The sequence below is a fragment of the Chlorocebus sabaeus genome, chromosome 16 (genome assembly GCF_047675955.1).
Source record: "Chlorocebus sabaeus isolate Y175 chromosome 16, mChlSab1.0.hap1, whole genome shotgun sequence".
NCBI classification, from domain to species: domain Eukaryota; kingdom Metazoa; phylum Chordata; class Mammalia; order Primates; family Cercopithecidae; genus Chlorocebus; species Chlorocebus sabaeus.
In genome coordinates this window covers 74,126,690-74,141,062 of record NC_132919.1, presented here as the reverse complement: position 1 = coordinate 74,141,062, position 14,373 = coordinate 74,126,690, and the positions used below count along the sequence as shown (strand labels likewise).

General features: G+C 45.3%; 1 protein-coding gene across 18 annotated transcripts in view; it reads left to right on the top strand.

The window, feature by feature from the left end:
* Positions 1 to 9,776, top strand: part of SKAP1 (src kinase associated phosphoprotein 1) — a 331,562-nt gene extending 321,786 nt beyond the window's left edge. For all 18 annotated transcript variants that reach the window (XM_037993382.2, XM_037993380.2, XM_037993379.2 and 15 more), the window contains 2 exons: positions 6,314 to 6,422; positions 9,404 to 9,776. In XM_037993382.2, coding sequence (XP_037849310.1) covers positions 6,314 to 6,415 — 102 coding nt within the window. In that variant the 3' untranslated portion in view covers positions 6,416 to 6,422; positions 9,404 to 9,776. The remainder of the gene's footprint in view (positions 1 to 6,313; positions 6,423 to 9,403) is intronic.
* The last annotated feature ends 4,597 nt before the right edge of the window (positions 9,777 to 14,373 follow it).

The window sequence follows — 14,373 nt, the reverse complement described above, 5'->3', positions numbered from 1 at the left end:
AAAAAATAATAATAATTAGCAAGTAAAAAATAATTAGGCAATGGCATGCGCCTGTGGTCCCAGCTCCTCCAGAGGCCGAGGCAGGAAAATCTCTTGAGCCCAGGAGGCAGAGGTTGCAATGAGCTGAAATCATGCCACTGCACCTCAGCCTAGGTGAAGGGAGTGAAATCCTGTCTCCCCACCAAAAAAAGTTAAAGAATTCTAGGTAATTTCCCATAAGACGCTGCAAACTGTAGGGAGAAGCTGGCCTGGGGGAGAGAGGAAATGAGAAGGTGTGGTGGGTCAGGCACAGTGGCTCACTCCAGTAATCCCAACAAGCAGGAGGATTGCTTGAACCCAGAAGTTTGGGACCAGCCTGGGTAACATAGGGAGACCCCCATCTCTATAAAACAAAACAAAGTTTTAGTTAACTAGCCAGTCATGGTGACATGTACCTGTAGTCCTAGTTACTTAGGAGGCTGAAGCAGGAGGATCACTTGAGCCCAGGAGTTGGAGGTTGCAGTAAGCTATACTTGCACCACTGCACTCCATCCTGGGCAAAAGAGCGAAACCCTGTCTCAAAAAACAAAACAAGAAAAGAAGGTGTGGTGTAGGAAGAGGTGGCAGACAGACACATTCAGTTATTTAAGGCTGATTTTAACAAGGCAATTCCCTGGTCCTAAAAGGATCAACTCAGTAGTCTCACTTCTTGTGTCATTTCAGACTCTCGTTGTTGTTTAGGGAGCCATTTGAGGAGATTGTCTCCAAAGGTAGTTGATCTCTTTCTGCCACAACTAGTTCAATCACCAGGGGAATATCTTGGAGTTAGTTGTAACTAAATCTGCTCAACTAAGAATACAAATTCCCACTGCCCCCTTCATTTCATCATAATCTCATTTAATGAGTATTTTTTTTATTTTTTTATTTTTTACTTTTTTTATTTGAGATGGAGTTTCATTCTTGTTGCCCAGGCTGGAGTGCAATGGCACGATCTCAGCTCACTGCAACCTCTGCCTCCTGGGTTCAAGTAATTCTCCTGCCTCAGCCTCCTGAGTAGCTGGGATTACAGGTACCCTCAGCCATGCCCAGCTAATTTTTGTATTTTTAATAGAGACAGGGTTTTACCATGTTGGTCAGGCTGGTGTCGAATTCCTGACCTCAGGTGATCCACCCACCTCGGCCTCCCAAAGTGCTGGGAATACAGGCCTGAGCCACCGCGCCTGGCCTCATTTAACAAGTATTTATTTGGCCCCACTCTGTGCTGAGTACAGTGCTGAATGCTGAGAACACAAAAACAAACAAAACCAACAAGGTCCAGTCCTCAGATTTCCAACTAGTGATTGACACTGAGACAAAGACAGACAGATAGAAGGCAGTGTAATCACAAGCTCTTTTCCAGGAAAGCATAGGGCACAGCACTGTGTAACCAGGACCCCACACAGTCAGAGAGTGTCAAGAGAGGCTTCTAGAGAGTCAGTAACTAAGGAACTGTGATCTGAAGTCTGTTTAGGAGTGAGCCCCATGAAATGAGGAGGGAAGTAGAGGCTAAACAGGCAGAGGAAAGGTTCCAAGGTGAGGGAGCCTGTGGCCCACGGGAGCAGCTGAGACAAGTTCTGTTTTACTAAGGGACCCTAAATCTAGGAGGTGAGTGACAATGCTGAATAGTGAGCGGGACTGGGTCATGGAGGGCTTTGTCTACTTTGTTAAGAAGTTAAGCGGTGGCCAGGCACAGTGGCTTATGCCTGTATTCCCAGCATTTTGGGAGGCCAAGGCAGGCAGATCACCTGAGGTCAGGAGTTCAAGACCAGCCTGGCCAATATGGTAAAACCGCATCTCTACTAAAAATATAAAAATTAGCCAAGTGTGGTGGCGGGCGCCTGTAATCCCAGCTACTCAGGAGATTGAGATAGGAGAATCGTTTGAACCCTGGAGGCAGAGGTTGCAGTGAGCTGAGATCGTGTCACTGTACTCCAGACTGGGCAACAGAGGCTATGGCTCAAAAAAAAAAAAAAAGGCCGGGCACGGCGGCTTACGCCTGTAATCCCAGCACTTTGGGAGGCTGAGGCAGGCGGATCATGAGGTCAGGAGATTGAAACCATCCTGGCTAACACGGTGAAACCCCGTCTCTACTAAAAATACAAAAACTTAGCTGGGCATGGTGGCAGGCGCCTGTAGTCCCAGCTACTGGGGAGGCTGAAGCAGGAGAATGCTGTGAACCCAGGAGGCAGAGCTTGCAGTGAGCCGAGACCATGCTACTGTACTCCAGCCTAGGTGACAGAGCAAGACTCCATCTCAAAACAAAACAAAACAAAAAAGTTAACAAGGGGCACTGGGAACCCACTGAAACTTTTCAGGCAGAGCAGTGACATTATCAATGTGCACTGTAGAGACCGAGTCTGGCTGCAGAATGAATAGAGTAGAGAAGAATGCTGATACAGAGACTAACTTGGACATTGTTTCTGTAGTTCTCATGTGAGATGATAGCTACATGACCCCAAGGTACTGGCAACTGGGAACGGAAAGAAGATGGAGGATTTTAGTAATATTTTAGAGGGAGAATTGACAGGACTCAAGGATTGATTAGAAGAGGGGGATAGGGCTGGGCACAGTGGCTCACGCCTGTCATCCCAGTACTTTGGGAGGCCGAGGCGGGTGGCTCACCTGAGGTCAGGAGTTCGAGACCAGCCTGGCCAATATGGCAAAACCCTGTCTCTACTAAAAATATAAAAATTAGCTGGCCGTGGTGGCACATGCCAGTAATCCCAGCTACTCGGGAGGCTGAGGCAGGAGAATTGCTTGAACCCGGGAGGAGGCACAGGTTGTAGTCAGCTGAGATCATGAGATCATGCCATTGAACTCCAGCCTAGGTAACAAAAAGCAAGACTCCGTCAAAAAAAAAAAAAAAAGAAGAAGAAGAAGGTGAAAGTAAAATTAGGAATGACTCCTGAGATTCCAGCCTGGGTAACAGTGCATTGTGGTAGAACCCACTGAGATAGAGAACCAAGGAAGCAAAGATAGCTTTGGAGTCAGGATGGAGGTAAAGGCAGGATGACATGATAAATTTAGGACATACTGAGTTTGAACAGCTTGGTGGAATGCACTTGGCTATTGGGGTCCAACACAGACCTGGGTTGGAGCTCTGGTCGTGAGTGATAAACACTGACATGGTGGATACACTACAGAGGTATATGGGATTGCTCTAGTAAAGTGCATCAAGGCAGAAGAGAAGGCCAGGACAGAATCCTGGAAAACAACCACATTAAAAAGCAGAATTGAGCGAGACAAGCCTGCAAAGGAGAATGAAAAGAAGTAACCAGAGAGGTAGGAGGGAAACCAGGAGAGTATAATTATCATAGAAACTAAGAGAATAAAAGGCCTCAAGAAGGATCAATAGTGCCAGCACTGCTGAGAGATCAAGTAAGATAAGGACTGAAAAGTACTCAGAGAACTTGAGCAATGCAGAGGTTACAGGAGACCACGGAGAGAGAGCATAAGTAGAGGACGGCAACAGAGCCTGACGAGAGTGGCTTCAACAGAGAACAGGAAGGAAGTTGGAGCAGTGAGTGAGTAAACTCTTCCAAGTGTGGCATAGACTAGCAGAAATGGGAAGTAGACATGCAGTGGGAGCTATTTAATGGTTGTTTTCAAAAATGAGAGCAACTTGAACACCTCTCAGTGCTGGTGGAAGGAGCCATTTACAGGCAGAGGCCAGTCTCCACAGAACATCGTCTCTCAGAAAGAAAGGAGAAGGACTGCAAGTGCATATTGTGAGGGGTAGTCTTAAACCAGGGGAGGGATGCTTCCCCGACTTTAATGGGAAAGAAAGATGGTTGTCAATACAGGTAAGTTCCTGCTTTGGTGGCTGGAAGCTGACAGATCTGATGGTTTCTCTTTTCCCTTTGAAGGTGGAGAAGAGGTTGTCAGAAGCAACAAGAGTTTGAAGAGGGGAGATACTAGATACCATGATTCTATGATAATTATATGCACCCAGAGATAAAAAGATCACCAGATAATGCTAGGGACTCTGAATTTTCCATATCACGAATCTGGTTTTATTTCTTTTATTTTTCCTAATAGAACTCAGCAACCAGGTGTACAAATAAGCAGTTAGCTCTATGGTACCCCAAATCCAATTCAACTGGAATATGTGATATTTCCCATTCTTAAAATTGCATTCTGGGCCGGGCACGGTAGCTCACACCTGTAATCCCAGTACTTTGGGAGGCCGAGGTGGGTGGATGACAAGGTCAGGAGCTCAAGACCAGCCTGGCCAACATAGTGAAACGCCGTCGCTACTAAAAATACAATAATTAGCTGGGCGTGGTGGCGCATGCCTGTAGTCCCAGCTACTCAAGAGGCTGAAGCAAAAGAATCACTTGAACCCAGGAGGTGAAGGTTGCAGTGAGCTGAGATCTCACCACTGCACTACAGCGTGGGTGACAGAGCGAGACTCCATCTCAAAAGAAAAAAAATTCATTTTGGCCAGGCGCAGTGGCTCACACCTGTAATCTCAACACTTTGAGAGGCCGAGGTGAGCAGGGATCATGAGGTCAGGAATGAGACCAGCCTGGGCAACATGGTGAAACCCTGTCTTTACTAAAAATACAAAAATTAGCCGGGCATGGTGGCATGCACCTGTAGTCCCAGCTACTTGGGAGGCTGAGGCAGGAAAATCACTTGAACCCAGGAGGTGGAGGTTGCAGTGAGCCAAGATCGTGCCACTGCATTCCAGCCTGGGCGACAGAGTGAGACTCTGTCTCAACAAAAAAAAAAAAAAAAAAAATCATTCTAATTTTACTTCTTTCAAAAGAAAGACAACATTTTCTGGTGCTATCAGAAATAGCCCCATACTCAGAGTGGGCACAGTGACTCATGCCTGTAATCCCAGCTCTTAGCAAGGCCGAGGCTGGTGGATCACTTGAGGTCAGGAGTTTGAGACCAGCCTGGCCAATATGATGAAACCCCATCTATACCAAAAATATAAAAAATTAGCCAGTTGTGGCCAGGCACGGTGGCTCACGCCTGTAGTGCCAACACTTTGGGAGGCCAAGGCAGGTGGATCATCTGGGGTCAGGAGTTCAAGACCATCCTGGCCAACATGGTAAAACCTTGTCTCTACTAAAAACACAAAAATTAGCCAGTCATGGTGGCGCGTACCTGTAATCCCAGCTATGCGGGAGGCTGAGGCAGGAGAATCGCTTGAACCTGGGAGGTGGAGGTTGCAGTGAACCAAGATTGTGCCACTGCACTCCAGCCTGGCAGACAGAGCAAAACTCTGTCTAAAAAAAAAAAATTAGCCAGGTGTGGTGGCATGCACCTGTAATCCCAGCTACTCAGGAGGTTGAGACAGGAGAATTGCTTAAACCTGGGAGCCAGAGGTTGCAGTGAGCTGAGATCTTGCCACTGCACTCCAGCCTGGGCAACAGTGCGAGAGTCCGTCTCAAAAAAAAAAAAAAAAAAAAAAAAAAGCCCTTTACTCTTCAACATCTGTTGTGCTTTTGAGAAGCTTTTCTGTATTCGAGGAGCTGCATCCTCACCCTGTGATAACTCCTTAAACTCTCTTTTAAACCTTCTCATCCTCTTTCTTGTTTGCTCCTCTCTCTGACTAGCCTGTCATTATTAATGTGCCTGTCACCTCTCACCTGTGTGAGGGAAAGAATCTAATGTTTAGGGCACCTACTATGTATCAAACACTTTCAGTTGTTTTTACTTCAGTGATGCAATTTACATCCCCACAAGGTAGAAGGGAGATATTATCCCTACTCTCACAGACAAAGAAGCTAAAGCTAGGAGAACCTAAGGTCATGTGACTACTAAATGACCAAGCGAGGATTAGATCTCAGTCTGTCTGACTCCAAAGCCCATTACTCTGCTGTAAGCTCCCAAGGAGCAAGCAATCTTCTGATTCATCATTATATACCTCATGGGAACTCAAACAGCACTTTGCACATAGAAGATGCTTGATAAATATTATTGATTTGAACTATGACTTGACCCCTTGAATATCTTTAGTGTTCTGGCAATTTAATGTGTGCCCAACTCTAAGAAGCTATACCATTCAGCTTGGTTTTAAAAAAAAATGCTCTTTAGGTTCAGCAAGGGCATCAAATGTGCTAACTTTACAATGTAGACAGGAAGATGGCAAAATGAAAGTGCTTGCTCTCTTCCTCTAGATGACTTTTTTAAATTTAATAATCCCATCAGGGAAGTTAACAGTTCACAGTGATAATGGCAACAATGAAACCACCAAACAGAATCTCCCATGCAATCACTAGAATAAACGAGCAGAAGCATGAACAAATTCTAACTGACGCGTCCTCTTTTCACTTTTCAGGAGTATAACATGTATGGCTGGTGGGTGGGAGAACTGAACAGCCTCATTGGGATTGTTCCGAAGGAGTATCTCACCACTGCCTTTGAAGTGGAAGAAAGATGAAACCCAGGTATCAGAACCATTGCCAATGAACTGCCTAATAGTTGAGTGGAACCTGTTGGCCACTACTTTGTTTCTCTGAAAGATGAGAGTTGCCAGTGAAGTAGCTTTTCTTCATTTCTCATACTAATGCTTGTAATTTACCAATGATGGAAAGAAAATGCCTCTGGAATTGTTTTTTTCTTAAATTTGTGGACAGTGTCACTTAGGATAAGGTTCAACTAAAAGCAACTTAAAATCTAAACTAAAAGTGACTTAATACGGAAGGCCAGGCATGGTGGCTCACACCTGTAATCCCAGCACTTTGGGAGGCCAAGGTGGGCAGATCACCTGAGGTCAGGAGTTCAAGACCAGCTTTACCAACATAGTGAAACCCCATCTCTACTAAATATATAAAAAAAATTAGTCAGGTGGGGTGGCGGGCACTTGTAATCCCAGCTACTGGGGAGGCTAAGGCAGGAGAATCGCTTGAACCCGGGAAGCGGAGGTTGCAGTGACCTGAGATCGCACCACTGGACTCCAGCCTGGGCAACAAAGTAAGATTCCATCTCAAAACAAACAAACAAACAAACAAACAAATTAATACAGAAATGTATTTTTCTCTTCTGTAAAAATCTAGAGGTAAGTGGTCCAAGGTATCCAGTCCCAGGTACATTTTCTTTTTGTTCTTCTCTGTGTGCCCAACATTCCCAAGGTTACCTCATGGCCAAGACAGATGCTCCAGTTCCAGCCATCCTGTCTGCATCCTACACAGCACATCAGGAAAGATAAAAGGAGAAGGTCAGGCCAGGCACGGGGGCTCATGCCTGTAATCCCAGTACTTTGGGAGGCCAAGGCGGGCGGATCATGAGGTCAGAAGGTCACCGTGTTAGCCAGGATGGTCTCGATCTCCTGACCTCGTGATCCACCCGTTTCGGCCTCCCAAAGTGCTGGGATTACAGGCTTGAGCCACCGCGCCCGGCCCTCAAATTAACTTTTAAGTAATAGAGAATGTGGTTTGTAGGGCCAGGCACAGTGGCTCACACCTGTAATCTCAACACTTTGGGAGGTCAAGGCAGGAGGATCACTTGAGATCAGGAGTTTGAGACCAGCCTGGGCAACATAGTGAAACCCCATTTCTACAAAAAATTTTTTTTAAAAATTAGCCAAGTGTGCTGGTGCACGTCTGTAGGCCCAGCTACTTGGGAGCCTAAGGTGGGAGGAATGCTTGAGCCCAGGAGGTTTGAAGTTACAGTTAGCCATGACTGCACCACTGCACTCCAGCCTGGGTGAAAGAGCAAGACCCTGTCTCAAAAAAAGAAAAAGAATAGGTTTATGTTTTATTAGCAAGAACCACATTGTGTTTCAAAATAGTGGGGGTGGGTGCTTGGTTTGGGTGGAGTAATAGTGGGAGCCACTTTGGTGCAGAGCGGGTTTTGGTTAGAATTAAGATGCTGATGGAGGGCCCCCAAGACCAGCATGTTGTCACCAGCTCCATCTTCTGGCCTGAAATAGGAGCAATCATCATTGCTGGGGGTAAAGAATGGCATCCGTGTGACAGTGATACAAACAGTCCTTGAAGTCCAGACCAGAGCCCACTCTAGTGTGCAGCAGCAGCTGAGTGAATTCATTTAGGAGAATACATAAAGGATAGATCTTATTCTCCAATGCCCTTGTACAACCATACAACAACAGCTCAGGCCTGTCACTCAAGGTTTGACTTTATGATTTTCCTGATGAAGACTCTGTTTCATGGCCACAAGTGTAGAGAGTTGGAATTTTTCTGTCAAATCTAAACAAATCCAGCCGGCCAAGCACGGTGGCTTACGCCTGTAATCCCAGCACTTTCGAGGCCAAGGCAGGTGAATCACTTGAGGTCAGGAGTTCGAGACCAGCCTCACCAACATGGTGAAACCCCATCTCTACTAAAAATACAAAAATTAGTCACGCATGGTGGCGGGCACCTGTAATCCCAGTACTTAGGAAGCTGAGGCAGGAGAATCACTTGAACCTGGGAAGCAGAGGTTGCAGTGAGCCAAAATCGCACCATTGCACTCTAGCCTGGGTGACAGAGAGACTCCATCTCAAAAAAATAAATAAAAATAAAAAACAAATTCACCCTTTTTTACTCTGTCATTTGTTTATCTCTTCACTGTCTTTGGCCCAACAAATCTATTTCTAAGAATTTATCCGGCCAGGTGCAGTGGCTCACGCCTGTAATCCTAGCACTTTGGGAGGCCAAGGGGAGTGGATCACGAGGTCAGAAGTTCAAGACCAGTCTGACTAACATGGTGAAACCTCGTCTCTACTAGAAATACAAAAATTAGCCAGGCATGGTGGCAGGTGCCGTAATCTTAGCTACTCAGGAGGCTGAGGCAGGAGAATTGCTTGAACTCGGGAGGCGGAGGTTGCAGTGAGCCGAGATCATGCCACTGCACTCCAGCCTGGGCAACAGAGCAAGATTCTGTCTCAAAAAAAACACAAAAAACAAACAAACAAAAAACGACTTTATCCTATTGGCCATTTTTGGTTTGGGTAAAAAAAGAAAAAAAAAGAAATTATCCTACAGCTATACTTGCACACATGCAAAATGATAGGCATATAAGGTTCATTGTAATAGCAAACACTTGGAAATGACCTAAATGTTTAATAGAGAACTAGTCAAATAACTATAGTACATTCACAGAACTGAATTACGCAACAGTAAAAAAGAAAGGGAAACTGTATGGAATACATTCTGAGATATGTTGGTAAGTTTAAAAAAATAAAGCAGCAAAGAATGGGAGCCAGATTTGCCCCATTTGTATAAAAAGGGACTGGAGATTATATATACCTATTTGTTTATATTTGTATGGGATATTTCTGGAAGGAGACACAAAATGATAACATGGTTGCCTCCAAGGACAGAGAAACTGTGAGACAGGGTAGTGGGGAAAACATTATGCTTTGTGCCCTTTAATACGTCTATATTTTGAATCACAAAAGCAAATTTATGTATTTTTTCTCCTTTAGGAAACATATTCTTCCCCTCTACTGCCTTTATGAGGAAACTGATCATCAAAAGTTCCCACTCCCTATTTCTGCCACCCCACCAATGCCTTGGACTCCTCCCTTTGCTGAAGAGACCCAAGTCTCTGACACCTCAGAGTGACTGTAAGCTACCAGAAAGACAAGTGGGAAGAGGTACATTCATCAAACCTGTTACTAAACCAGCCTAGTCATAGCTCATCCCCATCTCTAAATGTGTCCACACATCCACATCTGCCTTTTCCACAAGCTTTTCACAAAGAAGGTGAGAGAGAAGGAAACCTTGGGAGGAGGACATTGCTGGTTGTTCTGGCTGGTTTGAAAAGCACAAATAAACCTGAGATGTGTTTCCTTGTCATGTGTGATGATGTTGAGCTCCTTTTTGTAAAATGATATCAATATGTCAGCTCTGGGCATTTTCACCAACTCCCAACAAAGTGGGGACAGCATGAGAGAAAACAAAAGCCCAGAGAAGAAAGGAGACTTGGAATTGTCTTTCAGAGTAGAATCTTCTCTGGAATCCATGTCCGTTATTTATTTTTTGTCTTTTTCTTTTCTTTTTTTTTTTGAGACAGAGTCTTGCTCTGTTGTCCAGGCTGGAGTACAGTGGCATGATCTTGGCTCACTGCAACCTCCACCTCCTGAGTTCAAACAATTCTCCTGCTTCAGATTCCCGAGTAGCTGGGATTACAGGCGCCCACCACTACACCCGGCTCATTTTTGTTTTTTTGTTTGTTTTTGAGATGGAGTCTCAACTCCGTCACCCAGGCTGGAGTGCAGTGGCACAATCTTGGCTCACTGCAACCTCCCCCTCCCCGATTCAAGCGATTCTCCTGCCTCGGCTTCCCAAGTAACTTGGATTACAGGGGTGCACCATCACACCCGACTAATTTTTGTATTTTTAGTAGAGACGGGGTTTCACCACGTTGGTCAGGCTGGTCTTGAACTCCTGACCTCAAGTGATCCACCCGCCTCGGCCTCCCAAAGTGCTGGGATTACAGGCGTGAGCCACCGCGCCCGACCAATTTTTGTATTTTTATAGAGTTGGGGTCCCGGCTGGTCTCAAACTCCTGAGCTCAAGTGATCCACACACCTCAGCCTCCGAAAGTGCTGGGATCACAGGCATGAGCCACCGCTCCCACCCAGCTACGTGGTTTTTTTTCTATGTGCTGAATCTCCAAAACGAGACAGAACCAGAAGCAAGGCCTTGGAGTCAGCACATTGAAGAGTTCCTCTTCAGGCCTCCGGTTAGTTAACAACCCATGTGTCCTGCACTATAACACCTCTCAGGTAGGAGCTGAGGAAATGCTCTGAGGAGGGCTCAAGTATGGATACAGGGCTCCCTGTTCCCCTTTCCTGTTGTCTGTACCTAGCACTCAGGTTACCTGCACGTTAAAAGGCAGCAAAACATAGTGATTAACAGCATAACATCTGCAACCAGACAGCCTGGGAATAAATCTCAGTTCCCTGTCTACTGTGCTCTCTGGAGCAAGTTATTTGACCGTTTATGCCTCAGTTTCCTCACCTTAGAAGGGATATACTCTATTCACTGTATCGTTAGGTGATTAGAAAGATTAAATGATTTAACATGTGTAATGGTACTTGGAACAATGCCTGGCACATACTAACACTCAATAAGGGTAGCTGCTATTGTTGCCTGATTCTTTACAAGAGAAATTTTGAAAGACAGGCAACTGGCCGGGCACAGGGGCTCACACCTGTAATCCCAGCACTTTGGGAGGCTGAGGCGGGCAGATCACGAGGTCAGGAGTTCGAGACCAGCCTGGCCAACATGGTGAAACCTCGTCTCCACTAAAAACACAAAAATTAGCCAGGCATGGTGGCACACACTTGTAATCCCAGCTACTCAGGAGGCTGAGATAGGAGAATCGCTTGAACCCGGGAGGCAGAGGTTGTGGTGAACCAAGATCATGCCACTGCACTCCAGCCTGGGTGACAGAGTGAGACTCCATCTCCAAAAAAAGAAAAAAGAAATCCCTGTTCAGAGAAGCCCTGGATTGGTGGTAGCCTGCCTCTCCTCTGTAATGACCACGTTGCAGCACTGGAGTAAGACGCCCATCTCACATCACAAGAGAGAAACCAGGGGGCAAACAGGGATGTCAGTGGGCTCTAACTGTCTCAAAAAAAAAAAAAAAAATAGATCTTATACCTAATTATTCATTTCCAGATTATCTGAGCCAAGAGTAAAAAGAAGAAAACCGTTTTGTGTATGATGGATAACTGCATGGAATGAAAAGGGGAAATTTTAGGTTTAGGAGGAAAAAAAAGCCAAGTGAGATAAAGGCAATATAGAAGTGTCCTTAACGTCCCTCCCGTGCTTCACACAGAGTGCTAAAGGAGGAGGAACCACTAGGTGGCAGCATATGAGCAGGTGAACCAAAGAAAACCAACTGCCTCCGGTTTTAGGGGCCTTTGCACCAATACCATCCCACAGGTAAGGACAATGGGCGCTATTCTAAAGTGTTTAACAGAGGGAGCAAAAACAAACCCTTCTATACTCCTCCTTTGCCACCCACCTCTCCCCCACTCCCCCATCCTCTGCCCATCCTTCCCTGGAGACCCCAGGACCCAAACCTGAAAAGCTGGGTGGCTAAGAGGCCAGAACATCATCATGCCACCACTCTGTGGCTGAAAGACATCAGAAAAGGGGATACCAGAAGAGAAAGGGCAGGGATCTGCAACAGGATAAGAGGCTGAAAAAGGAAAAGGTCAGCTGGGTGCGGTGGCTCACACCTGTAATCCCAGCACTTAGGGAGGCCAAGATGGGTGGATCACGAGGTCAAGAGATCAAGACCATCCTGGCCAATGTGGTGAAACCCTGTCTTTACTAAAAATATAAAAATTGGCCGGGCATGGTGGCGCACGCCTGTAATTCCAGCTACTCAGGAGGCTGAGGCACGAGAATCGCTTGAACCTGGGAGGCAGAGGTTGCAGTGAGCCAAGATCACATCACTGCACTGCACTCTAGCCTAGCGACAGAGCAGGAAAAAAACAAAAAGAAAAAGGTCAAGGTAACTTCTTCACTCCCTGCAGAGTTCAATGCCCTCTAAATCATATGGCCATTGGCTTCCAGCATTTAAAATAAAATGTCCCTTCTATACCTGTTTCCAAGAGGAAACAACCACTTCCCAAACTGCAAAGGTCTTTGGGTACCTCCATACACCCCACGGTAGGCACCACACTCAGATCTCTGGCTCTTCTAGCTGTGAAACTCAGCAGAAAAAGAAATTAGATTGGCCCTAAAGTATATAAACAAGTGACCTCATTGGAAATCTGGTCTGTAGCTGTTCTGGCTGTTTCTGACATTGTTATATGGGAAAAAAAAAAAAAAAAAAAGGTGGGGGGGCTGGATAAAGCATGTTTGATGTGTTGATGAGACAATCTACAGGCTGATGGACATTCTCTGCTAGGGGACAGTTCTAAAGGAGACTTTTTGGAAGCAGCAGATTCCTACAGTGTTGGAAATTAAACTTCACCCAGAAAAATGGCTCCCCACCCAATTAGCCCCCATCTTAGTTAATGGCTCAGATGGCAACAGGCTAATTAGATTACAGCTCCTCTGTTTGACTCTACTAACCAAATCCCCACCTCACTGCCTGCCACTAACTGGATAACTGGGGCATTAGACCACTTAACTAACCACATTATATGCAGGATGGCTTCTTCATCACCACCAATTGTTCTGGCAAGTGAAATAGGAGAGGGGTGGAGATGAAAGGCTTTTTTCCTTGATTTTATGTAAAGAGAAAATTTAAAAGCTAAAATCCTAAATTTAAGAAGTAAATGTGTAATCATTGACACAGAAGGTACTGACACCCAGTTGATAATCTAACCTGGGGCTGGTACAGTTTGGCCTGAATTGTCCAAGCTGGTATCCAAGAATACTAAATGCTCTGAAAGCAACATTTCAGCTGCATTTCAATAAAAATACGTTTTTCTAGTGTGTTTTCCCTGTCATCCACATAGCAAAATAGCATAGACATTGTTTTGCAATTACTTCAATATTAAATTTTTCCATATGATGGCCTGGCATATCTCTTAGAAATCTGTATTTAATTCAAAGCCAACTATATTTTTCTTGATGGTGAATAAAAAATGGGAAAGAGGTGAGAATTCCTATTAAGTCTCATTCCCTAAACCCAGGTTGATTTTGTTTACAACTAGAGTAGCGTCAAAGGTGGGGTTGACAAGGTGCTCTCCCTCCTGTTTGACAGACTTTTTTTTTTTTTTTGAGACCTAGTCTCCCCTCTGTCACCCAGGCTGGAGTGCAGTGATGCGATCTCTGCCTCAGCCTCCCGTGTAGCTGGGATTACAGGCGCCCACCACTACATCCAGCTAATTTTTGTATTTTTAGTAGAGACAGGGTTTCACCATCTTGGCCAGACTGTTCTTGAACTCCTAACCTCGTGATCCACCTGCCTCAGCCTCCCAAAATGCTGGGATTACAGGCATGAGCCACTGTGCCCAGCTGAGACAGATTTTTTTTTTTCTAAACAGAATATGTAAGGAATTAGCCTTGATCTCAAGTTGCCATTAACCTTTTTAAGAACCTTAGCTTCCTTAGTTGCACCACCCTATTTATAACCAGTTAGTATTTGCAAATAATGAAACGGAGGATCTTAAAGCCTGTGATCCCTGGTTCAAAATCACACAAAATCTGCCATGGAAGAAGAAATAAAATGAAAGCCCCTTGAAATTCTCTGTCAGCTGCTCTGCTTATTGACTTACTCGAGTTCTGTTGCAGTTAGACACTTCCAGTGAGACATCTTCAAAATGCACATTTCATGCCAAGGCATCACAATAAAGCAGTGCTGTCACTGCAAAGCACAAGATAATGCACGTTGTTGGGGAGGAAGACCCCTGCCTTTAAAAACCAGTCTGGGAAAGATGGAGTTGAAGAGAAGCAAGAAGGAAAAAAAAAAGGTTTTTTTGTT